Source organism: Triturus cristatus, chromosome 12 (assembly GCF_964204655.1).
Source record: "Triturus cristatus chromosome 12, aTriCri1.1, whole genome shotgun sequence".
Taxonomy (NCBI): domain Eukaryota; kingdom Metazoa; phylum Chordata; class Amphibia; order Caudata; family Salamandridae; genus Triturus; species Triturus cristatus.
In genome coordinates this window covers 221,819,744-221,845,493 of record NC_140595.1, presented here as the reverse complement: position 1 = coordinate 221,845,493, position 25,750 = coordinate 221,819,744, and the positions used below count along the sequence as shown (strand labels likewise).

Here is a 25,750-nt window from a genome sequence, read left to right as displayed (position 1 = left end):
AGGAGGAGGTTGGACCGAGGCTTTGGCAGCCCCGCGAGGGGCGGCCATAGCGATGCGACTTCGCCTGGTTCAGTTCAAGTATTTACACAGGGTCTCTAAGGGCTTGATGGCTTGCCTCCTGTTTTTGAGACTCTGAAATATCAAAGTCTTACCCCCTGCTCCTGTGTCTGGTCCATTGGAAGTGGACTCAGGTGCTTGCTCGAGTCGTCCCGACACTTCTCCTGTCTACGTGTAGCAGGACTGACGCATAATTTGTTGCAGGAGCAGAATCGGCACATCACACTCAGAACCAGCACATTGCCTTAAAGAACTGATGCATCAGAACCAACGCATTGCTGCTGCTGTAGTGTGGGAAGATCAACACATCCCCTTGACCACGTGGAGAAACCTGGCACATCGTCTATGGGATCAACGCCTCTCTGCGCATCATCTTCAAAACCTGCACATCGCCACAACTGTGTGAAGAAAGTCAATGCATCATCTCGACTGCAGGATCGACACCAACGCATCGCTTGGCTGCCCCCGCATTTTGCTGTTGTCACCAAGATCAAGGTACTTTGTTCAGTGGGCCTTGCATGGCTTCTGTATCCCTTTGCACTCCATCGCATTCGGCTTGAACTCTGGACTTTGCCCCGGTACAGCGTGACCAGATAACACCCATAGGTGCTTATTGCTTATAAGTGCTATTCTTACATTAACATTTTTTTAAATGTATCTTGACTTCTACTTATAGGATTTTAGTCGTTTTGGTCTTGTTTTATTTATAAACATGTATTTTTTCTAATCTTTTTTGGCGTTTTCATTGTATTACTGTGTGTTGTGTTGCACAAATAATTTACACATTGTCTCCAAAGTTAAGCTTGCCTGCTCTGTGCCAAGCTACCACAGGGTGAGCACAGGTTAATTTATGGTGTGTATCTAACTTACCCTGACTAGGATCGTGGTTTCTGCTTGGTCAGGGTGCAAACCTCTGCCGACCAGAAATCCAATTTTCAAAGCCCAGCGACAAGAAGGTTCTTGACATTAATGAGAAGTGTCCTTTTTCTGAACCTGCTAAATGCCAAACAGAATTTACCATCTTTAAATTGTTCCTGTACTATTAAACATTAAGCTAAACTATTGCAATTTCTCCTGGCATGTTCAGTTGTACTTGAGGCCTGGAAAACATTTGAAATCACCTTTTAAACAAGCTGGTATAAGGATTGTGAAAAATGCTCGTTAAATATTTATTAGGCTTGAAACTGTCAAAGTTCCCATCAGAGTGGCGCTGTTTCTAATTTAGATAGGGCAAATGTAGTAATGTTTTTAAAAGTTATTACATTGAGATACATGTATGATGTGTAATTCTATTTGGATTCAGTAGTGGGATTACTGCTCCTTTTGTATTTTAACACTTATTGATACTGTAATTGCTCGATTATAGCAAACTACATAATATATACTGAGTGAGGAAATAGCCAGATTAACATCAGTTTACAGCTAGTAATGACTAATGCATAGAGGTTGCAGATATTAGGTGGCTATACTTAGAAAAGGTAAGCTAGGGACCAATATATATTGTTTCATGTTGTAAATGTGAACATCATATTTAAATAACAGTGCCTTTAAGTGATGTTCTTGTGTCCCTGAGTTCAATTCACCTCTAATATGTGGCCATAGTTTATCATTTTGCTGTTGAAATAAAAAAAAACTTTAAATGGCAGACGATAGCTCACACAATGTAAATATCCCAGCGAACAAAAATATAAAAAATGGAGAAAGAGAAAATGTTCAGAAATTATGCCAGACGGAGAGAAATACATTTAATTTCTGTCAACTTGTCATATATTTATAAGCATTTAAACATTAACTTGTACTTGCTTGTATGTTTTAGGCACTGAATGAACTAGCGGCCAAGCATTCCAACTTGAAGGTGATTCAGCTAGGTAGGTGTTCGATCGCTCTACAATCCTCCTGCCATATCTCTAGAACTGCTTGCACGGGAAAGCAAAAAGAGTGATATATTTCTGAAGGAATACATAACATGTCTGAAATTTCTTTCAAATAGCTGTGGGGTCTGCAATCTCTAAGATCGTACGAAAAGGTAAATTATCCACAGAGACTCCTAAACAATCGTTTGAACCCATATTCATTTACCCGATTATCAATCGATATGTCTTGAGGTACCGTTGACTACACCGGAAAACAAAAGCTGTCTAAGCGATTGTTTTATCCTGACCTTCTGTGCTTTGTCTATGTTGAGCTGTATCTCAGCCTCCTAAAATTCTCCTGTTTTTGAATGTATGAAATGTGAAAGGTTTGGAGTGGAGTTTGTCTCTGAATGTTTAGAGGATTCTGTTGGCCAGAAGGCCCAGTCATCAGAACACCAATGTTCTTGGTAAGAGTAAGCTGAAGAGTAACGGTTGTAAATCTCTGAAATGGTAATCAGTTTCCAGTTCTCACTTGTGGCTTGCAGACTTTAATCTCAATGGTGAGGATGAAACTTAAAGTCAACACAGCGGCACTGGTACTATGAGATCTTGGAGTCATCCAGCTGATGAGATCTGTAGTAACCTGCCTATAGTTAAGGCTGCAGACATAAGTACAGTCTGTTAACACAAGCCTACTATAGCCAAGAAAAGAGTCTGTTGGCCATGATATTAAGAAATATCTCCTATCCCTGAATCAACAGAACAACTTGGGAAAGAGGGCTGACTCATTGCTCTTCTCTAAATTCTTATGTGAGTCGATTCAAACTGTGAACAAGACTTAACAAGCAGTGGCTCATTTATTTATTTATTTATTTATTTATTTAGGAGTTAATATATAGCACGAACAAAAACCTTTTGGTTACCGAGCGCTTTTACAGATAGTGTACAAACACATAGGCTAGGACAGGAAGAAATATGTAGCACTAGATAAAATACAATATATGTACATATATACACATGCACTATTGGTGAACAGAGAAATAGAAGCACATAGTGTAGCAGAAGTCCAGGCCCGCGTGACAAAAGGCAGCGGACATATTGGTGCGAGGAATCGATCACAGGGAGATTAATGCGAGTTCACTGAAAGAGGAGTTTGTTGGATAGTAAGATTTTTACTTCTTTCCTGAAGATGGATGTGGATGGGTTGCATCTGATTTCAGTAGGGAGAAAGTTCCACATTTTTGGTGCAATTCTGGAGAAGGATCAGTTGTATGTTTTATTTTACTTTTATTTTTGTGGCTGAAGGAGTAAGGAGCTAGTACTTCTGGAGGATGAGTTTGCTCCAGATAAGGGTTTCTGGGTCAGGTAGGGGGGTATTGTGGTGCAACACTGTGGGTCAAACAGCAAATTTGAGATGAATCCTGGCCTCGAAGAGTAGCTATTTCAGTGATTGAAGGTCAGGGTGATATGATCACTTTTTTATTTGATCCAGTGATGAGCCTAGCTGCTGCATTCAAGGTAGCCTTCAGCAGCGCAAGTGAAGTTTTTCAGGAGACAAACCAGGGTAGTGCTACCCTAGTCTAATTTCGATAACACAAGCACATGTACCGCAGTTGTGGGGTCTGCCGCGGGGAGGGAGGATTTTAGTTTCCTAACAAATGGCAACTGATGGATAGCTCTACTGACGGCACTGATATATTTTTGCGTGGAGAGGACTTTTGCCAAGGTTATACCTGGGAATTTGGCAGAGCCAATGATGTGTAGGGTACAATTCAAAGCAGTGCGAAGAGGGAGATTGTCATTGATGTTAGGGGTGGGGGGAATGCGATCAAACTGCTATTGTTTCTTTATTACATGAGCTCTGTCAGACAGCTGCAACTGTCATACCAGCCCAAAAATATAATGAACATTTGAAATAACAATGACATACACACAAACACAAAGAAAAGTACACTTTAATATAGGTTGTTCATATATGGGGGAGCTACAAACGACAAACATCCCACCACATCCGCAGCCTTCTGTGCACGCACATCACTGGCGGTATGGTACCAGAATACCGTGCTAAGCATATCATCTGCCTGAGTGACGTCAGAAATTCATCATCCAAGATGGATGCTTGAACAATCTGCACTACTTTCCTGCCCTGAAATTCTGTAATGCTGCTGAGTCCTAAAACATGCATACAGCAACCTGCGAGCAACCGCTGAACCAGACAAACTGACATGGTAAGGAGCACAGCAACACGGCGTGAGGGGAGTTAAATATGCGTGGAGGAGTCTGGCCGCCCCCCGATTGCAGATGCACCATAACTCACAGAAAACAAGAAGTATGGGCGGCGCCTACAGCTCTAACTGCTTATTGAAGCTGCTCAGCATGGATAAAGAAAAGCAGAAACACTCTGGGGCTTACCAAGTGGTAGTGAGGCACCTGTACTATGGGGGTTGACAGGGGCGTAAATCAGTGCAAATTAATTGTGGCGGCAAGACCGGTAATTCCTAACGCTCACTGCTAAATCAATTAACAATAGAGTGCATGTTTCAGTTCTATAACTGAAGTCCATCATGGTACTATCAAGTGCTGTTACTGGTAAGGAGAATCAGCTGCAGGATTTATTAGGGCTCTTGCTGCACACAAGTTTTTTTGTATTGACTATATCCTGCAAACCAGAATTAACAGTGGCTAGGGCAAATGGGCAAGTCAGATCACAAGCAGGCCAAACTCTGTTGTAACACAAACATGAAAGTAATAGGTCTGCTACTTGAAACAGAGTCTGTGAACAATAGATGACAAAAAAGACACCCTCACACAGCGTATGCATAAAATGAACGACAAGATAGAAAAATGTGTGGATATATCAGAACAGCGCATCTCAGAAATAGAAGACAAAACCTATGGACATGGAAAAAAGATCCTGCAATTGGAAAATGATCAAGTAACCGTTAGTGCCAAGAATAAAGATCTGGAGTCTTGCTCTAGCAGTAACAACTTGCACAAGTCTGCCAGCACCGCTCCACTTATACACTTTGTAGAAAAGATGTTCAAATCATTGTTTTGAGAAGACAGCGTCTCTCTCCTGTCTTGATCCTCACTGCGCTTGCTTCAAAGGCCAATCATACCAAGAATCCTACACTACCGAGATGCTAATGTATCATTGATCATGGCAAAGGAATTTTTAAAAGAGTTGTAATATGAAGGAGTGAAAATTGAATAGATCTGTTTTTTTACAGCCACAGAACTGGAGACGCAGAGAGCTTTCAGCCCAGTGGTGTACTCAATGGTACATACTGCAAAATTAAAAGTCAAGTATAAAGAAAGAAGGCCTGATTTATTTATGTGGCCTGATTTATATCTACAAAACTATTATGTGGCAACCCTGGGAACCTGGGCTAGTACAAACAGGAACAAGACAACGGTCCCCTTCGGGAGAGGTTTTAAGCCTAATCCTCCTAGGCTAAAAGTTATGATTCAGAAACAACCACTTAGAATCATATAATAATTTAATTCAATATGTCAAATCACATTACAGGTGCTCGATGAAGGATGCAATGAAAATTAATAGTGACATCATTGAAAGCAATTGTGCGTTGGTGCTGTACAAAAATATATATACCACATATATAGATATATACACTCACAATGATAAGATCTCTCAGCAGGACTCAAAATAAAAATACAGTACATATATCAGGATAAATCCTATCCATCCACTAGTACTTTTATTGACGTTTCGACCCTATTGGGAGCAATTTGTCAGGGTCATCATCAGGACAACGAGGCAATGGTAGCAACCTGAAAGGAAGAAGAGAGCCAAACTAATTAAAATGCACCCTAATCACACTAGGGGCAGATGCAAAGTGCTGTATACTGGAAAAGACCTACCAGTATAAAAAGAAAAATCACCCAATAGACCACAATAGATCACAATATTATGTGTAGAGTCTGCAAAGAAATTAAATGTAGTCAAAGACGGTGACCTGCTGCCTTACATCTCACATTTACGCATTTCCAAAGCATCTATGATGTAGGGATTCCCAAACAGAGACTTTCCAATTATGGATATTGCACTAGTGTGTATTGCAGAAATCAACATCCGCAATGTTATACAGACAGTGTCATAACGAAACGGAAAAATGGGCATTTAAAATGGGGTATGTACCAAATGCAGAGGATGTAATGAGACCTGAGAATCCACAAAATGAGTAAGAAGGTCTATCAAAAGAATGCTGCTTGTCTCCAGTCATCAGTGGAGTTAAGTCCATGCATTACTGAATCCAATTTGTAAATCCATTGCAGCTCCTTACATGACAGTATCAGAGATTTGTTGCCGCCTCTGGCGTCTGATTTCACTTGTTTGATTACCTACCAACGTAGATCATTGGCTGTGTGTTGTCGCTGAAAATGTCCAATCACTGGTGCCCCGTCACTGTAATTTGAGCCTACTCTGATGTTGTAGGATAAGACTCTAGGCCCTCTGTTTCGTTTGGCCTATATAAACCAGATTATATGGGCACCAAATGGCATAAACCACATCCTAGGAGATGCAATTAGTGAAAGAATGGAGATTAAATTGAACACTGTCATGAATAAACACTTTGGTGTTGATACATGCTGCGCAAGAACCACATTTGAAGTGCCCAACGACTGGTGGTAGACCCCATTGTGAATGTTCAGTGGGTTTTGGTAGGAAAAGTAGGGCAACTCTAGCAAGGGAGTCCCTTAGATTGTTGCCTCCTTTACAGGAGAACAATACTATAGTCTTGTTGCATAATTGGTCTTTCATTAAGTTCCTATGTTTTAGTTTGATCTTTTTCATCTCATTACTGGCTGTGTTAAATGTAGCGAAACAAATAATGCAGTCAATCTTATGTTTGTGTTCATAAGGTTCAAGTAAAGTTTCACATGGATTGTACCATTCCCTTTTGTGTGCTTGCTTGACCAGTCTCTTGGGGTAACCTCTTTCAATCAGTCTAGTAATCAGAGTGTCTGATTCCCTGAATTAGACAGCCCGTTTGGTACAAACATGTTTAGTTTTTTATTTTGGAAAAGAAAATTCCAAAACGGTAGATGGAGTAGTCTCCTCTGTAGCCAAACTTTAGGTCAGCCAGCATATAGATCAGGCGGGCGGACCACTATGTTGGTGGGGATGGAACTGCATTGCCGCTGCGATTAAGTTCTCTTTATGTCAACTTATAAATTGGGCCCAGAGTTCTCTTCTTTTCTGATCCTAACACGACAATTACATTTCAACAAGTAGAGACTAACTGGGTGATTTATATGTTGCCAGTATAATTCTCCCTCAGCGGCGGAGTATACATACCGTCAACTTGAATGTCCGCCTGCCCGATTTTGTGTGCAGATCTTTAATTTTGCCATAGTGGGGACCACTCTGCCTCCGCCATGGCCAAACTTCTCTGGCGCCCTGAGGAGTAGGGGCTGTCAGAGAAATGGCTTTATGTCTACCTGACCAATTTAGAAGGGCGGATATGTAGTCATTTTTTACTGTTTCTTACCTTCAAGTAAAACCTGGCACTAAGGAATAGTAAAAGCATTATAATGCTCCCACTGCCATGGGAGAAGACTCCCATGGTGAGGGGAGCATTATATTTTTTCTTTACATTTTGGGATTTTCTTTTTGTAAAGAAAACAAATTACTCTGTGCTACATTGCATTGTCCTGCTGATGCAGCCCCTTAGCACAGAGTAACATGCATTGTTCCGAGCAGCTTGATAGTCATTTATTAATTAGGCGGGCAGGCTCTCTACCATGGGAAGGGAGCAATTTACTCTCATCCCAATGGCAGACCGCCGGGCGGGTCGTCTGCCGAGAAATAAATCACCCTCTAAGTCAGAGAAACACAAAGTGGCTCTGCATGGCTTAAAAAAATCTGACTTGGCAGTTTGTGTCACACATGTACCACGTTGCCTGGTGCAAATATGACGCAACCCTCTGATAAATGATGCCCACACTCTTGGAATAGAGAAATATTGAAAATTATTAGGAAAAAAATTGAGATTTTTGACAACGTTTTCATATGTAACTTTTCATGACAATGGGCAATTTCCAACAGCAATATTCTATTATGTCCTCTAGACCCTTCTGGTTGTAGGGATATATAGGGTATGCACCGTGCGATAGGTTTTCATGTTGAAATATGTAGAGTGAAAAATGGGTGTTCAGGAATCCTTTGTATTTCTGAAACTGACACAAGATAAGGAGTTTAGGAGCAGTGGTTATTTGTTCATCTCTGAATTTGTGGGTACCCGTACTAGTGTATGATTCAGAGGGTATTTTTCAAAAGTCTTCTTTCTTACACATGGTCTATGTTTAAAAGGTAGAAATGGCAGCAAAATCTAATTTGTAATCGCAAATGTTCTACTATTCTATATTGAAACGTCTTCTGATAAAAATGGAACCTCAATTGTATGAGTAGGCCTAGTGCCTGTGGTTGGAAACGGGCCAAAACACAACATGGAAACATCACATTTTCCACTGAAAAATTACCCTTTTATGCAATGTTGGTAGCTGTGGACATTGGCCCTTAGCTCAACTGGCACCTAAGGAAACCTAGCAAACATGTACATGTTTAAAAATTAGACACTTAGGAAAATACGCCATGGGATGACTTGCATGGTTCCCACCAGTTTTGTTTTACCCAGAATCCCTTGAAAACTGAAAACCTCAGACGGCACCTAATGGAACCTACCATACCTGTACATTTATGAAAACTTGACAACCAAGTTACTCCAGTGTAGGGTGACTTTGGATGCTCTCATCAGGTAATTTTACTCGGAAGCCTTTGCAAACCTCAAACTTGGACTAAAAACACATACATTCTTTGAGGAAAACGTCTGGAATCTGAGTAGCCACAACATTTCTACTACGCAACATTCCCCTAAGCCTCCTGATAAAAATGCTACCTCACATGTGTGGGTATGCCTAGTGTTCACGACAGGAAAGGGCCCCAAACACAACATAGACCCATCACGTTTTGGCACTGAAAACGGGTCTTTATTATGCAATTTGGATAGCTGCTGGTTTTGGACCCTAGCTCAGCCAGCACCTAGGGAAACCGAGCAAACTTGCACATTTTCTAAAAATAGGTAGGTAGGTAGAGCTTTATTCGATAAAAATATCATAAAAGCACAACATACAATAAAATTTAAAATGATCAAGTCGAATATATCTAAAAGTGAACTAGATCACCAGATAAAACACAATGTGCAAAATACAAATAGGAAAGTGACACAAAATTTCATTATGGAGGTATAGATAGCAGAGGGTAAAAACAGACCACTAAAACAATTCAATGCATAAGAGTGGCAAGTTTTTTTTTCCTCAGGAGCCAGGCACGACCCAAAAACTTGGCCACTCCACATACAATGATAAGAGACGAAGTATCTGTTTTTAAAATACGCAGCACAGTGACAAAATCGCAGCTACCCAGCATTTTACAAATCGGTCTCAGCCACTTGGATCTCGCTCTTCTATAGGTAAAACATGCGAAGAGGAAATGGGGAATAGTCTCCTTCGGAGCTGTACAACTCGGGCAACCAGTAGATATATGTGCATGGCCCTTCCAGCTAGCAGTAACGGAGTTGAGAGGTAAAGTTCCTAGTCTAAATCGGACATACAATGATCTGTCCAGTGGGGACTGAATGAAGTCAAGATAGGGTTCCAGTTTGCAAAAGGACTTGTGCTCAAAAAAAGCCTCACTCAGCTTCCCCACATTATCATTGCTCAACTCTCTAGTGTTGACCCAGCTCCAGTAGGCCTTCTTAAGGTCCAATTTCGAAGGGGGTGACTGAGATTCCCAACAGTCTTCATAACCAATGGCTCTCAACAGTACACTTACATGGGAGATCCATTTTATCCTCCTCCCAGTGTCGGCTAGTATAAGTTCACTTAGGCCTGCAGCATATTTGGCAAGTTCTGGGGTCCTCCGTAGTCTTGCCCAGAATAGTAAAGGCCGAAGTCGTGCAATGTCCTGAATTGAATGTCTGCCTAGATCATAAAACAATGGTTTTAATGGAGATGATGTAGGAACAGAGACAAGATCCCTCATAAATTTATTTTCAGACTTGACCAAATCATGAATATTTTCGTTGCCCCAAATTTCGGCTCCATACAGGGTACAGGATAATGCTTTTGCCTCGTATACCACAAGGGCCGGTGCCACAGGTCTACTTATAGAGAGATGTTGTTCTCTAATTATGGCACCAGTAGCCCTCTTGTGGCATAAGAGCATCTTGGTTAAGTGGGGGCTCCACTTCATCCCTTTCCCAATGCGGATGCCTAAATAGTCGAAAGAATTCACAATGTCAAGCAGGGTGCCATCCAGACTAAAAGCATATCTGAAGCGCCTAGGAGGGTTTATTACCATTAATTTGGTTTTCTCCGTGTTAATGATAAGGCCATGGGACTTGCAGAAAGAGTCAAACCTATTTAAACATTTTTGTAAGCCGGCGGGGGATTTGGAGGTCAGGAGAGTGTCGTCGGCGAACAGGAGGGTAGGGACTTTTTCACCAGCCAGGACTGGAGCATCAGCTGGATCATCTCTAAGGAGGTCCACCACCCCGTTGATATAAAGAGAAAACAGGGTGGGAGCTAGTACGCAGCCCTGGCGAACCCCCCTGTTCACCGCGACACTACCAGTGAGCTGGCCCTGGGCACCCCATCTAATATTAGCATGGTTATCCTCATGAAGGAGCATTAAAAAGGCAAGGATCTCATGGGGGACGTCTAATTGAAGTAGGACCTGCCATAATCTTTGATGAGGAATTAAGTCAAACGCAGACTTAAGATCAATAAAAGCCAAGTATAAAGAGCCTTTACCTAAAACTACCACTTTCCAGTAGATCATAAAAAATCTAAAAACTTGATCCATAGTGCCTACCTTTTGCCTAAAACCTGCTTGAAAATGAGATAAAATGTTCATGTCCTCAATCCACAGCCTCAATCTCATAAGGAGAACCCTGCCAACCACCTTCTGAATCACATCAATTAAGCTAATAGGTCTGTAGTTGGCAGGGTCCTCCTTATTACCCTTTTTATATATGGGAATCACCACTGCAGCCTTCCATGACTCAGGTATTATAGAGCCCCTGGCTATGGCGTTCATTATAGTAGAAATGAACGATGCCCAGGGAGTTGGATCATGCAGAAGTAGATCTCCTGGGAGACCATCTGGGCCTGCCGCTTTGCCGGGTGCAATACTTTTGATTGCCAATGTAACTTCCTGAATCCCGAAGCTAGTATCGGGTGGGAAACTTATAGCCGAGGGGAGAAGATACTCCTCCTCCTGCTCTACAGGAGCAGTCTCTCCCGCAGATATAGCAGAGAAATCGTTGAACCATTGCAGCTCCGTTATATGATTTGGGATGCTTGTTGTTTTTGCTCGCTTCCCTCTATTTAGGAGGTCCCAGAATACAGTGGGCTTTCGATTCAATGCTGCCTCTTTTAGCTCCTGCCAATGAGTTTCCTCCCAATCTCTTTTTGCGACTACCAGGGATCTAGAATAGTCCTGTCTTGCCCTTCTAATCAGGTTAGTGTCTTGATTCTTAAGGGCTTTTGATAAAGTCATTCTTTTCGCTCTGCAATCTTTGGAGTACCAAGGGTTCGAACCTTGTGCAGGTGTCCCTTTACGGGGAGGGTTTCCTGCCAAGGTGAAAAGTTCCCCAATCTTGTTTGTGGTATCACGGTAGAGTGAAGATATGAGTTGGGGGTCTTCCGTTTTATTAGGGATCTCACTGAGCTCAGCATTTTTCTTAGCTAATATTTCTTTGATACTTTCAAGCTTTCCCTCATGTTGTGAGATTCCGTGCCATTTAAGACGTCTGTTACAGCCTGTCAACGATACTTCTTTAGTTGACATCATAGATGGTTTGATAAGTGCATGTCCCGGGTTCAGCCAGACATCTATAATTTGTAGGCACAGAGGGTTATGGTCGCTGTCAATGGTATTTTTTACGACCATATCCACAACATTCCCCCAGAAATAAATGTCAACAAGGATGTCATCTATGCGGGATGGGGTGGTTAGCCTATTAAATGTATAGGCCCCGCTTGTATCTGATTTGGATCTACCATTCACTGCTCGCAGATTAAACTCCTGGGTGAAAGCATTCATTTGAATTGCCCTCTGGGACCATTTCTTAATAGGAGGTAGCTCTAAAGGAGGAATGCCCCATTTGAGATCAGCCTCACTGGTCCCCATTAGATCTTCCAAGCATAAGGGTTCGAAAGTGCAATTGAAATCGCCACAGACGATGATACTGGAATGGGGATCAATGAGAGTTAGTTCACGTTCCAGGGCAGACACTACCTGGGAAGCTTGTCCACCCGCAGTCCCTCTGGCATAGATATTAAATAATTCTAGCGTCGATCCCCCGTGTGGGCCTTTTATGGTCAAATGTAAAAGATCGGGGGAGTTGCTATTATGAGCCTCCACCTTCCAGTTGTTTACCCACACTAACAGCCCCCCAGAAGGACGGCCTTTCCCTATACTTGTGGCTGGTGTGTAATACGTGGTATACCCAGTTTTGTAAAGAGGGTTTGCGCTCCATGTTTCCTGGAATAGGCAAACATCAAATGTACCAATGAATTTTTTTTTTTTAACATAGTTGGAATCGTGCAGTTCTGACTACTCGTCATGGGTTCTACTACAGTTTCCGCTACGGCAGCTGAGGGTGGCCTAGTGTCCTCCAGAATCACTTGACAATCATTAACTATCGTTTCTATCCTTTCCAGCACACAATTACCAGCTGCATGAGTAAGTTTCTTTGCCTTTTTCCCCTTTTTGTTCGTGTTATCCCCACCACCCTCCATGCTCTTCCTTTTTGCCATATGCGTATACTGAAAAGGGCTAATGACAGGGTATAACAAAGCTACCAACTAATTGCTACACTATACTAATGTTCGTACACAAGTAGCATAGAACCTTAGAAATATATATTACGTCAAGAGTTCAGAGGGGACTCGGGGGGACATATCGATCGCTTGGCACAGTACCTTCGTAGTGTATATCAAACGCAAGGGGGGTGGCCCAGCCCAGCCTTGTCCAGCCCCGGACGGCCTCAGACGGCCCGCCCTTTGCCCGGGCTTAGCCCGGCGCTGCCCGCGCGCGTCCCGCGACGCGGGGGCTGGGTGCAGATTTAAGCGCCTCCATGCGCGAGTGTGACGAAAGCGGACTTCCGCCGCTAAGACTCCTGGGGGCTGTAGTCTTGCGCTGTGCGGCCGCGATGGTGTGTGGCTGCGGCGGCGGCAGGAGGGCTGTGTAGGTGGCCAGCAGCAGCACCGGGACCAGGTATGTGATGGAGCACAGTTGGTGGTAGGATACCACAAAGTTCTGAAGTCGCCCGCTCTGCCGGGGCTGGGTGCAGATTTAAGCGCCTCCGTGCGCGAGTGTGACGAAAGCGGACTTCCGCCGCTAAGACTCCTGGGGGCTGTAGTCCTGCGCTCTGCGGCCGCGATGGTGTGTCGCTGCGGCGGCGGCAGGAGGGCTGTGTAGGTGGCCAGCAGCAGCACCGGGACCAGGTATGTGATGGAGCAAAGTTGGTGGTAGGATACCACAAAGTTCTGACAAACGGGGATGTATGACTTGCTTTGCTCTAATCAGAGAAGTTTTCCCAGAATCCTTTGCAATTCTCTGTTCTTTGATAAAAGAATCTAGTTTGGCCTCTGTAGTTTGTAAACTGAAGCATGTTATTTAATTGAACGTGACCTGCATAATGGCCCCCTCTTCTGCTAGTCCTGCAAAAAATATTTTCTAAAACCGTTCCTCACTGGCATTTGGGCCTTTCAAGGAAGCAGTTGGTTTTCACATATTTGGACATTTCTTTTATAAAATTATCCCCAATGGAAAACCCCTTTGTTGAGCATTTCTTGAGTAAATTCGTAATTCATGAGCAAGAAATTGAAAGGTCTGACTTTACTGATTTTAACCAATTACTACTTGAATTAATCATTTTATCATTTTTCTGAGGAGTTAATAAACTGTTTTAAATTATCCTTAAAAACCTTCTCACTAAAATTATCTTCATATTCCATACAGATTTACCTCCCCATATTGCAATATATAATATGTGTCCCAGAAAATAGGTAAATTAGAACAATTTAATATACCCTGTGTTTGTGTGGTCAATAAGGATATTCAATAAAAATTTAAACCAAGAGTCCGTGATATATCTTGTTTTCTCAAAAATTGGATAGCGGACTGAGCAACTTCCTGGAAGGAATAATTTCAACTATTTTGTTTCCACATGGCGAGGAGACTAATCTCAGCTCCAGCGTTCACACCAATGCACCTCAAAGAAGTCCTAATTATAAGATGTATCCTGGACCAAGGCAGGTGAGCACTTGCATCTAATTACAATCACTCCCAAGGGGTCTGACTCTGAGGATAAAGCTTTGCGAGTCTTGGGAGCCATCTCTGAAATAAAAACAAACTGAAGATAAACCAAAAAAACCTTGCAACTCTAATAAATTAGGGCATGCTGATACAAAAGCAGTATGCACTCCAGCCCAAACACTAAAGTAACTGCAGTGTAAAATAGCATGCAATTTATCCTATAAAACAGCAATACTACATTTTAAACTAGCTGAATAGACCTTACAATTAAATTGGTAATTTACTAAGAAAGTTATGTTTGACTAAACAAGAAAGGCTAAATGCAAGATTTTGGGGTGGTCTATATATTGAGAACTAATGATAAAACCATTTGTCACCTGTAAGAAATGGGGGTTTAGGTTGGCAGAGGTATGCACACTGTGCAAGCAGGAACCACAATCCTAGTCAGGGTAAGTCACATACACTCCCTAAATTTGCAGAGCAGTTTGGCTTAACGTAAGAGACAATGTGTATAGTATTTGTGCAACACTTCAAACAGTAAAATGGTGAAAACACCACACAAAGATACCACCCATGGTTAGACAAACATAGCTTAATTTAATGAACAAAACAAGACCAAAGCAACACAAATCCAACAAGTTGAATCAGAGGTATGAATTTGTAAAGATTGTCTTGAAATATATTGCTTAAAAGCATAAAGCACCAACCTGGGCTATCTGGTCTTGCTTGACTAGGACAAAGTCAAAAGTTCAGGCCGACCATGATGGAGCATGGTCAGATGCAGGGACCAGCCTTGGTCTGCTGCAAAGTACCTTGTTGCATCGTTGACAGATCTGAGCTGCGAGCAGCAAAGGAACAATGTGTCGCCATCGAGCTTCCAGCAGAAGGTGATGCGTTGAGCGGTACTGGATCCTCACAGATGGGGAGGAAAGGAAGTTGATACGCTGCGCATTCGTCAAGTGATGAGTGGATTTGTGCAGATGTGTCGGAATAGAAGGTGATGCTCTGCGCAGTTGGCTAGTGATGTACTGGATCCCTGCAGATGCATTGAGGGAAATGTGCAGTTCTGATCGACGCAGCGTTGCCAATGTGTGGGTTCTGGCAGTTGCAACACTTTATAGCCACTTCCAAGGGCTCAGGACTGGATTGGCACAACTTGGCAGGGCAAGATTCTCAGGTGGCAGAGTCCAGGTGTTGGTTTTGGAGTAGTTGGAAGTCTTCTGTTTCCTTGAGACATCAAACAGGAGGCAAACAGACAAGCCCTTGAAGTCACTCTTGGTTCAAGTGGTGTAGGTCCAATCCTTCTCTGTACACTAAAAACACAGTTCTCGCAGATCAGCAGCCCCGCAGAGTGGAAGTCCTTCAGCAGTAAAGCAGTCCTTCCTCCTGGCATAGTATCCACAGGTCCAGAAGTGTACTTAGTTGGTTGGGTCGGAAGCCCAGTTTTTATACTCAGTGGTGCCTTTGAAGTGGGGGAGACTTCATATAGGGGCTTTGAAGTGCAAAGAGTTCTTCCCTTCCTGCCCTGGCTCCAGACTCACTGCAGGGGGTTGAGCTCCTTTTTGTAGAAATAGGACACAGACTATTCAGGTATAAGTGTGCAGCTGTGCCCAGCTCCTCCCTCCCATTGTGCCCAGGAAGTCCCATCAGCTCCCTGTGTGTAAGAGACTGTCTGGAGAGAATGCCAAGGCCCAGCTGTCACCCACCCAAGATGTGAATTAAAGACAGGCAGCAGGCACACAGGACTAAGAACAGAAAAATGCAAACGTTCTAAAAGTGCAATTTTAAAAATTGTAATGATAAATTTGACAATACCATTAAAGAGGATTTATCATTTCAATTCCATAGGTACTAAACATGACAGCTCTACCTTCTCCCAATTGTGAATTACACTTATTAGGTGGGACAAGGAATCCCTAATGTTAACCTATAGGAAGGGTAGGCCTCACAGCAGTGAAAAACAAATTTGGGAGTTATTCACTACCTGGGCATGTAAAACATAAATTTTAATTACAGGGCACCCTGACTTATGGGCTACCTAGCGTCTACCTTGGGGTGACTTATATATAATAAAAGAGGATTTAACCAAGTCAACATGGTAGTGTAAACAGCTCACTCAGGTTCTGCAGTGGCAGGCCTGAGACTTGTTTCAAAATGCTACTTAAGTGGGTGGCACAATCAGTGCTGCAGGTCTACTAGTAACATTTAATTTACAGGCCCTGGACACATATAGTACTCTCTACTAGGAACTTATGAGTACATTAAATATGCCAATTGTGGGTGAGTCAATCAAACAATGTTTAGGGAGAAGGCACATGCACCTTAACACTGGTTAGCAGTGGTAAAGTTCATAGAGTCCTAAAACCAACAAAAACAGATCAGCAAAATTGAAAGCAAACGGATAAAAGTTAGGGGGAAGACAACGCTAAGGCTGACAGTCTAACATCAACAATGTAAGAACTTTTGCTCCAAAGCTTCCTGGGTATTGTAGTTGTTTTTTCTCTTCTTGTCAGTTCTTTGTATTTCTTTGTTAAAACTGACTGCTATTATGTTAAATGGCAAGCAAGAGAGCATAGTAGAAACCTCCAGTCTTGACATAAAATTCATGACCTCAAGGTCTTCGCTGATCTCAGCTGACAGGTTAGCCATTTAAATCCCTTTTGGGTACGCAGAGGGCATGTAGCGCGCACCAATATCAAGTGCAAATATGCATGTTGGCTTCTCTGTGTAGAGTTCTGTAATCTGGTGTGCTATCCTGCAAAGTTTGCAAGCCAAAAGGAATGGTATCCTTACTGTGTACAATACACAAATGTTTTGAACTGGTGACCTGTTCCAGCTACAGAAAAGAACGTCATGCATTGGCCCAAAAACTCATAACACAAGCCGCCACACTGAAAGAATGTAGACACTTTACGGTGGGATATGACTAACCAAATTGAGCTATAAAAAGGACTTTGTGACAATACTCTTAAGGACTGGTCTGAAAACATCGATAGTAGTGTGCATGTATTACCTGTAATATTTAACTCACTATGCCACCTTGCTGACGTGTTGACTTTTGTAGTTGTATGCCTTACTTACTCTTGGAATAATTACTCTGATGGAATTCTTTAATCTACCATATATAAATTCAAAAGACTGATCCACATTTGGTGGATACATTTGTAATTTTTAAAAAGTGTGGAAGTGTTAAAGAACTATTTAGGTATCTGTTCAAGTTGTTATGAAAAAACCTCCATGACTAGGTCCTTGGATAAATATTTCTTTTTGTGTTGATTTGTGCTGACAATTGCTTGCTGCTGAAACTATTCATTGTTATTAATAATTGGTATAATCTTTTTCATCTCTCCTTTCTTATTCCTACATGGTTCCTCCTGTGGTCCAGCACATTTATGCTATCATTTTGTTACTGTAATTTTGTGGGGTTCCTAATTTATTAGTGTGCACAATAATGGGTTGCAAGTACAAAAGTACGTTGACTATTTTTGAGTTGATGAGATGGAAACTATGATGCAATATGGCCATCTAGGTATCTGCAGTGAGGTTGTCATTGTTTATTAGCCGTTCATGTGCTTAGATGAAATCCTGTACAATATCGAAAGACCTAATATGGCCAATGCCACTCGAAGTGCATGCATTCTGAATATACCATAATCTTTCAAATGTAAAGATCCCTGACAAAACAAAGCAGCAGGCAGTTTGCAGTGTTTTAAGTGCTTGCATAGAAAGATCCACATGGTGCGTTAATTAAATGTTTTACATTTTTGAATAAGAAAAACTGAGATGCCAACCCAGTCAGCAACAATTACTCTTGGAAATGTATGGCTGTGTTCAGAAGAATAACAGACTCAACCACAATGCCACCATGGTGTTGGGATAACCAGTATGGGTGTCCAGTGTTACTGATTTGATGCTCTCTGTTTTTTAGAAGCTACAGACCCTGACAGTGTCAACAAAGCTGCAAAAGAAGTTGAGGCACACCTGAAAGGAGCTGGTCTAAATGTGTTGATCAACAATGCTGGAATCCTCACTCCATGCTCCATTGAAAACGTGGATGCAGAAGACATGCTGCATGTGTACTCAACCAATGTGGTTGGTCCTCTGTTGGTGGTCAAGGTAGGAAGCCACTAAAGCACTGCTCCTCATCAAGCAGTTTAAGAAAAGGGTGAAGACCTATTTTGAAAAAGCAACTTTGACGTCTTAAGAGCTGTTCTTTACCCTAAATGTGGACCTTAACTCAGTTAGGGAGCAGTACCAAGTTCTGGTGATGCTTTAAATCTCATCAGCACTGCCCATCCCTCCTGGCAATGCGGGCCTGATGGTCATACACACCTGCTTCGCTTTGATAGAGCTTGGCCTTCAGGTCAGTCCTCATCATTACAGGTGTGTGATGACTATTGAGTCCAGCTTCCCATGGCTCTGGAGAAGGTGGCAGTGTGATGAGGTGAGATGAGGCAGCCAGCAAGCCCTGGTGCTCACTCTTGCTTGCCTTCATCTGATTCATGGCCTTAGTGCAATGTGAGGGCCATGCCAAACAAGCATGCGACAACACTAACTGGGAAGCAATTTGTCCCCAAGGCCCCTGGAAATGTTGGGGATCCAAAGCAGCAGTTCTTGGGATCCCACTACTTAAAACTCATTGAGAACTGTAGAGTCTCAAGTTTAAATTGCCCTCATTCATTTATATCAGAGTGACATAGTTACACATATAGTTAAGGTAGACAAAGGAATCCATAAGAAGTCTAGTTTTTCCTCCTTAACTTTATTCCCGTTACAACTTTTCACTGAACCGTGAGAGAATGGCCTTTAACATTTTTCCTTGATGTATTTGTTGTAGACTATTCAATGGTAATAAATGGCCTTTAAAATTCAACCTTACCGTATTTGTTGTAGATTAGTCAATATTATAAAAAAATTATAAGGTGTGTCCCAAATTCAGTGACTTTTTCTAAATAGCATGTGTGAGAAATAGGGTTGTTGGTTGAGCCGGGTGTTAGCACATCTCAAGTAACAACAGCAATTCCTGTCAGGGTGAACCACTTATGTCACTAAATTAACCTGTGTTTAACCCTCTGATAGCTTGGCACAAAAACAGTCAGGCTTAACTTAAAGGCAATGTGGAAAGTATGAATGCAGCACATAAACAGTAATGTAGTGAAAACACAACACAAGGAATATCTCAGCCCAATTTAGACAAATAAAGTACTAAAATATTTGACACCAGAACTATAAAAATCCAATCAGTAGAACCAAAGTTATGATTGTTATGAATTAAATGAAAATCAGCACCTAAAAGATGGAAGCTCCAACAATGGACATCTAGTGGCGTAAGACAGGGGCAATGCCGGAAGTTATGGTCAACTGCGATGGAATGCATGTCGGATACAAGAAGTTGAATCGGCCCAGTCCCCACTTGCCTTCAGGCTTAGAAGAAATTTTGAAGAAAAATGTCTGAGAGCAAGACAGCTGACAGTGTCCGAGGAAGAGGCGTCTTTGTTGGGCAGCTGCTGGATGACGTCGCCGCAAAGAATCCTTTTTTCGAATGTAGTTTCCTTTTTGGATGCCAAAGATCTCCAGTGGGACAAAGGTGTATGTAGGCTGTAGCTGACAAGGGCTCCACGAGGCCAGATATCCCTTCAGCAAGGTGTCGCTGAAAAGGTTTTGCTGCTGCAGGAAAAAAACACACCTGGAGCTCCCGCGAAGTCATGTCGACAGGCAATGCACAGGCAATGCACCTTGGGCAGGTCGATGAGCAGGTTGGTCCTAGTCTCCTCTTGATTCTCAGAGCACGTTTTGGTTGAAAAAGTTCTGTGCCCCAAATTTTGGATTTTTATGCATCTAGGCACATTTAGCACCAAGTCTGAGGGTCCAGGACTGGAGGGGCACCATTTGGAGGCTTGGGGCTCACTCAGGCTGAGTCCAGGTGCAGGTTCAAGATGGTTGGAGCCTTCTCCATCCCTGAGGCTCTAATCAGGAGGCCAGCAAACTAGCCCTTAGATTCACTTTGGTAGCCCTGGGTTCAGTGAGAAGTGCAAATTACAAGCATCAGGACAGAACTCTGGGGGCTCAGAGAAGATTTCAGGCTGCAGAGTAGTCCTTCTTGATGCCACAAAACAGCCTTCTTAAGTACACAGCAGACCAACACAGCATACAGTCTTCTGAGTTATTCCGCAGGTCCACAAAGTGAACTGAAGAGTGGGTCTGATGGTCCTATTTTATACCTGCTGACTCCTTTGCAGTAGGAGAAATTACTAGAGGTTCCCCTTTCAAGAGAACTTGGAATTTCCGGCCTCCCTGTACTGGCTCCTGCCTGGTTACAGGCACAAAAGACTAGTGTGAACATTTTATAGTGTAAGCATGGCCGAGCCTATTGATGTATAAAGCAGGCTGTGCCTCACTCCACCCCCCCCCCCCCCAGCCTGACTGATATAGCGCATTCAACCACACATAATCCCTCTATTGTGTGGCTGTCTGAAAGGAATATACAACGGCCAGCTGCCACTCACACCTAGTCATGTGACCCAGGAACATGCTGCTGGTACCAAGTGGTTGGAACAGGAAAAATCTAACTTTATAAAAGTGCCATTTATAAAATTGTGACTTAAAATCCAACATTACCATTAAGAGGATTATAAATAAAAATTTCTCAGACACCAAACATGACTTTCCTACATGCTCCCAATCAAAAGCTATCATTTATTAAATGTAGTATAATCCTATGGCAAAGATAGACATCACATTAGTGAATAAATTAATTTGTGATTTTTGTTTACTACCAGGACATATAAATCTTAAAAGTACCTGCTCAACTTTTTAATTACAGTGCCCTCTGCCCCATAGGGGTGACATATATACTATAAAAAGAGTTTAAGGCTTTGTAGTATCCTGCATTTGTGATGTAATGTATGTTACACCTCCTGCTCAGCCAGTGCCTGTGCTCTGTGCTCAATAGAATGTTGGAGTCATGATGTGCCTTGGAATGTTGGGACACAGAGGTGAAGTGGCAATTGGACATGGGCTGAGCAGCGACAGGCTGCTCCTGGTGGGGCTCTCCTTCAGACCCTAACTACCTGTTATACTACTTGTTACCTGCTTGAATAAATCTTATCAAATTACTACTTCCTGCGTGGACCTCCTCACCACAGGCTTGTTATTTTGCCAAATCGAATTAGCAGTTTAAAACTGGTAACCAAATATAATGGCAAGCCTGAGACATGTTGTTAAGGGCCTACTTAAGCGGGTGGCACAATTGGTGCTGCAGGCACACTAATAGCATTTCATTTACAAGCCCTGGGTATATGGTATACCACTTTACTAGGGATTTAAAAGTAACTGAAATATGTCAGTCAGGTGTAAGCCAATATTACCATGTTTAGGAAGTCAGCACAAGCACTTTACCATGGTTCTAACCACTGGTAATGTGCACCGAGCCCTAAGGCCAACAAAAGCGAACTCAGCAAAAATAGGAGGAATGAAGACAACCAGGAAGAGGGAAACCACGCTAAGGCTGACCGGTCTAACAGCATGGGAAATTCCTGACAAACTCAAGAACCGGACGAAAGTCTCCCAAATTGTGAACCTAATATTCTGCCTTTTATAGTTGGGTGAATTTTCATATAGTTAATTTTGAGTTATTAAAAAAAAACGGGGTGCTTAGTTACAAAAAAATGTCAGAGCGCAGAGCTGCACCAAATTTGGCAGTGACGTGTTCTGGGGCTGCGTCAAAAAGCAATGGGTGTTTAGGTGGAATGCCCACAGCAACACCCATTGTACATCCCTTTGCCACAGAGGACTACGGCAGAATGGGGCATATTTACAAGCCGGCGTTAAGACACACTAGGTGGCGTTAGGGGCTTGTAAATATGATCCTGAGTGTCTATCCTGCATGCATGCGCCTGTTCTGTGTTTGTCCATAAATCTTGGCAAACCACAGATAAAGCTTGGTAAACAACTGAAGTGGTGGCCATTGTTTATGTGCTAAGTCATTGGATGACTGTTTTCGCACACTTTCCAAGATTTCTTGAACATTAATGGCCGTAGACGCTGTCGGTTGCAAACTTCACAATTAAAAGCAAAACTCTGTGAGGGTGAAACCTATTGCCTGGCAGGCACAGCTGTCATAACTACCTGGCACATATTGAAGGAAACTTATTTTGGCTTCAAAATGCATGCCTACTCAAGGGTTTGTTAATTTAAAATGAATCACATCCACATCCTTGGCATGGCCAAAGTCCTTTCCCTGGTGGACCCCACTGTCACATCCATCATACACACACAAACAGAACACAACATATATTAGGTGCAAAAAGCTGACATACTCCAATGGGTGCATACATTAAACTGAGGTCTAACAGTCAACTTGGCGTGGATGAAGGTGTTGCCCTCATAGATGCAATCATCAAAACCACCACACATTCACATAAAAGCCATAATTCAGGGTGACTCCAAAAATCAGACCCACTCAACTATTTTCGAATATTATGTAAAGGCATTAACAAAGTTGGCTACAGCAAAGCCCTTGCCCTATCGGACCAAGCTGCCATGCTCACCGCACACACCCACATGCCACAAGTTATGTCGGGCGTCAACCTGAAAATTGCTCTACCTTTGGCAAACGTCTGTCAAAAAACAGCATGTATCTAGATATTTTCAATTTTGCCAACACTGAGTAAAACACATTAGAATAGCATAGATCGGCTTCTTAAATATGTGCCCCTCAATTGGACATTAAAAGTGGAAAAAGTAGTACATCTAAATGTGAACGTCGATCTAAGCAAAACAGTTTTTTTTTTCTTTATAGATAATGCTCACCTCAACCATTGTGAAAGCCTTATCTCTGTAATAAAAACAACTGTGAAATTCCCTGAATAAAGTAAAGGTTAGGAGAAGTTAAGCTTGATAGATATTTTAGTAGTTGATAACGCACAAAACCTAATATGATATAAAATCCACAAGTTAAGGTATTACCATAACATCATCTCCTGCCTCCTGCATAGACTCTTTGTAGCATCACACATATTTGCACACATACTGTACCATAATACACGACATTGCTCGACATGATAGTCAGAGGAGTGGTGCAAGGGATGCCGTAGTTGAATGCTGCAAGGGATGCCGTAGTTGAATGCTGCAAGGGATGCCGTAGTTGAATGCTGCAAGGGATGCCGTAGTTGAATGCTGCAAGGGATGCCGCAGTTGAATGCGTGGGCTTTGATCAGCTGCGTCTTCAGTGCCTGTGTGGGTCTGTAGGCGAGCAGTAGTTGTTCTAGTGGTGCCTTCTCTGCCCTATGGTTTTGCTAAGGTGTATCACTAGGATGCCCTTCCAGATGGTGACTCACCAGGGCACAAGTAGGCAGGGACAAGGGGTTCCCCATGAGCAGAGTAAAGGCCATGTATCTACAAAGTAGGGAGACCTTAAGAATAAGCCTAGTAATGAGAGAGGTAAGGAGTATGCTGGTACTAGGCTTTTATTTTACTGATTCCAGAAAATGATCACTTCATGGAGGAGAGCAGGGAAGGTCCAGCTCCTAACTCTGCAGCTACTTTTCAGAAACTCTTGAAGCGATGTTGTCTCCACGGTGATCACAGGCACTGAATGGGTCATGCAGGAAGCCACTGACCAAGCGATTGAGGGTACTTCTGGGTACAATATTGAGATTCCTGTTCAGCCCATACTGGAGTTCAATTTGGCTTTGCAGGACACCAGGGAGGCTACCTCCTGCTTTAGATAAACCTGATATTACTTGTATTAACTGCAGTAACTTCACAATCTTGTAAAATGCTCAAAGTGCTGAAGTGGAACGTACCGCAAATGACGCTGTTTGACTTCAGCTGGAACTGACCTCCGCTCTAGTTCTAGGGCAAGCCAATGATGGTGCTGGATTGCAGTAAAAGACCAAGCATACTTGTAGGAAAGTAGGATCTGCTGTCATGTTTACCCCCCCCCCCCCCCCCCCTTTTTGTCTGGCGTTATGCCGTTTCTGACTAGACTGACTGGGATCCTGGTGACTAGACTGACTGGGATCCTGGTAATCGGGACCCCAGTATCTGTCCTTTCTCCCCTAAATTGTCTATGGTAAGTACTTGGGTATACCCCAGATAGGCTACTGGTGTACCCTTATAAGTCCTCAGTATATGGTACCAAGGTACCCAGGGCATAGGTACACCAGGGGTCTCCCATGGGCTGAAGCATGTATTATGCCACCCATGAGAGATCTCTCCAATTGTGACTCCAGGCCTGTCATTGCATCCGGTGTAAGCTGGTGCTAGCACCACCTACAACAGATATAGGTGTCCCTATATCTGAGGTCACTACACTTAAAACCTATGTCATCCCTAAGGCAGGCCTTTCAATCCTGAAAGCAGGGTGCTCGGTTCTAAGTGTGAGGGTGCCCCTGCATGAGCAGGGCACACCTACATCCTTCGGAGTCCATTCTTCCGGGTTCTAAGTGCATCAGCCATTATGACATGTAGAGTGGCCATGCGTCATTACGCGATGACCATCTCTAAACTGGCTGTAACGAACCTGGTCATGTTTGGTAACAAACATGTTGGAATCATACCTCCGCACCATAAACAGTGTGGGAGGTATGATTCCATGCACTGTAAAGCTCCTCTGGGAGGTCCTCAGTGCTCCCAGTACCAGTCTTCCAGAACCGGACAGCAAGCTAGGGCTGCTGCCGACCAGAGACATGTTTCTGCCCTCCTGCTGCTGAGCCAAGCTAGAGCAGGGGAAGGCAGAACAATAGATAGAATGTCACATGGAAGTGTGCCCACCTCCCAGACAGGGTTTAGTGTATTGGGGCAGGGTAGGGGTGCTTGCCAGCATCACTGAGACTGCTTGAAGGGCACATTTGGTGCCCTCCTTGCATACTCCAGTTCAGGGAGCCATTGGCTCCCAGTCTGGCACGAAACTGGACAAAGGACATGGGAGTGTCCTCCCCACTGTCCAGCCTCTCCTCTGGGAGGGACCCCTAAATCGTCCCAACCCTTTCCTTAGGGTACTTAAGGACTTGGGTGGGTCCCTAGATTCATCGTGGGACAAGATTCAGATCAAGGCACCACTTCATCTTTGACCGTCTGGGTACTCTGGACTTCGCTGGACTTCGACTGGACATCGAGACTGCAACTGTGAAAACTCCTGCTGCTCCTGGCCTCATTGTCCTGTAAGTATGCTGCAAAGTCTGTGCCTGTGCTCCATGCAGGATCCTTCCCAGGCCTGTGGACATCCAAGACACCTGAAGAAAACTCCCTTGAATTGAAGGAGTCACTTCCCTGCATCTGCAAAGACTGTAACAAAGCTGACCGGTCTGCTGCTCCTGGGCTCCTATGGACTCTGAAAGGCTCAGCAACATGGGTGGTGGTTCTGCCACCCCCTCGAGGCCTGCACTGTCTTCACACCAAGTTTGAGGCCTGTATCCTTTGTCGGAGCCGCGGGGACCAAACCCCTGTGCACCGTGTTAACTAGCCGTTGCCAAGGCTTGTTAGCTCT

At 43.2% G+C, this 25,750-nt stretch overlaps 1 protein-coding gene across 1 annotated transcript in view; it reads left to right on the top strand.

Annotated features, from left to right (window-relative positions):
- The window catches only part of LOC146775747 (uncharacterized), a 124,455-nt gene that overhangs the window by 20,110 nt on the left and 78,595 nt on the right, over positions 1–25,750 (top strand). The window contains exons 2-3 of the mRNA XM_085637882.1: positions 1,874–1,925; positions 18,188–18,375. Of these exons, the coding sequence (XP_085494008.1) occupies positions 1,874–1,925; positions 18,188–18,375 (240 nt within the window). The remainder of the gene's footprint in view (positions 1–1,873; positions 1,926–18,187; positions 18,376–25,750) is intronic.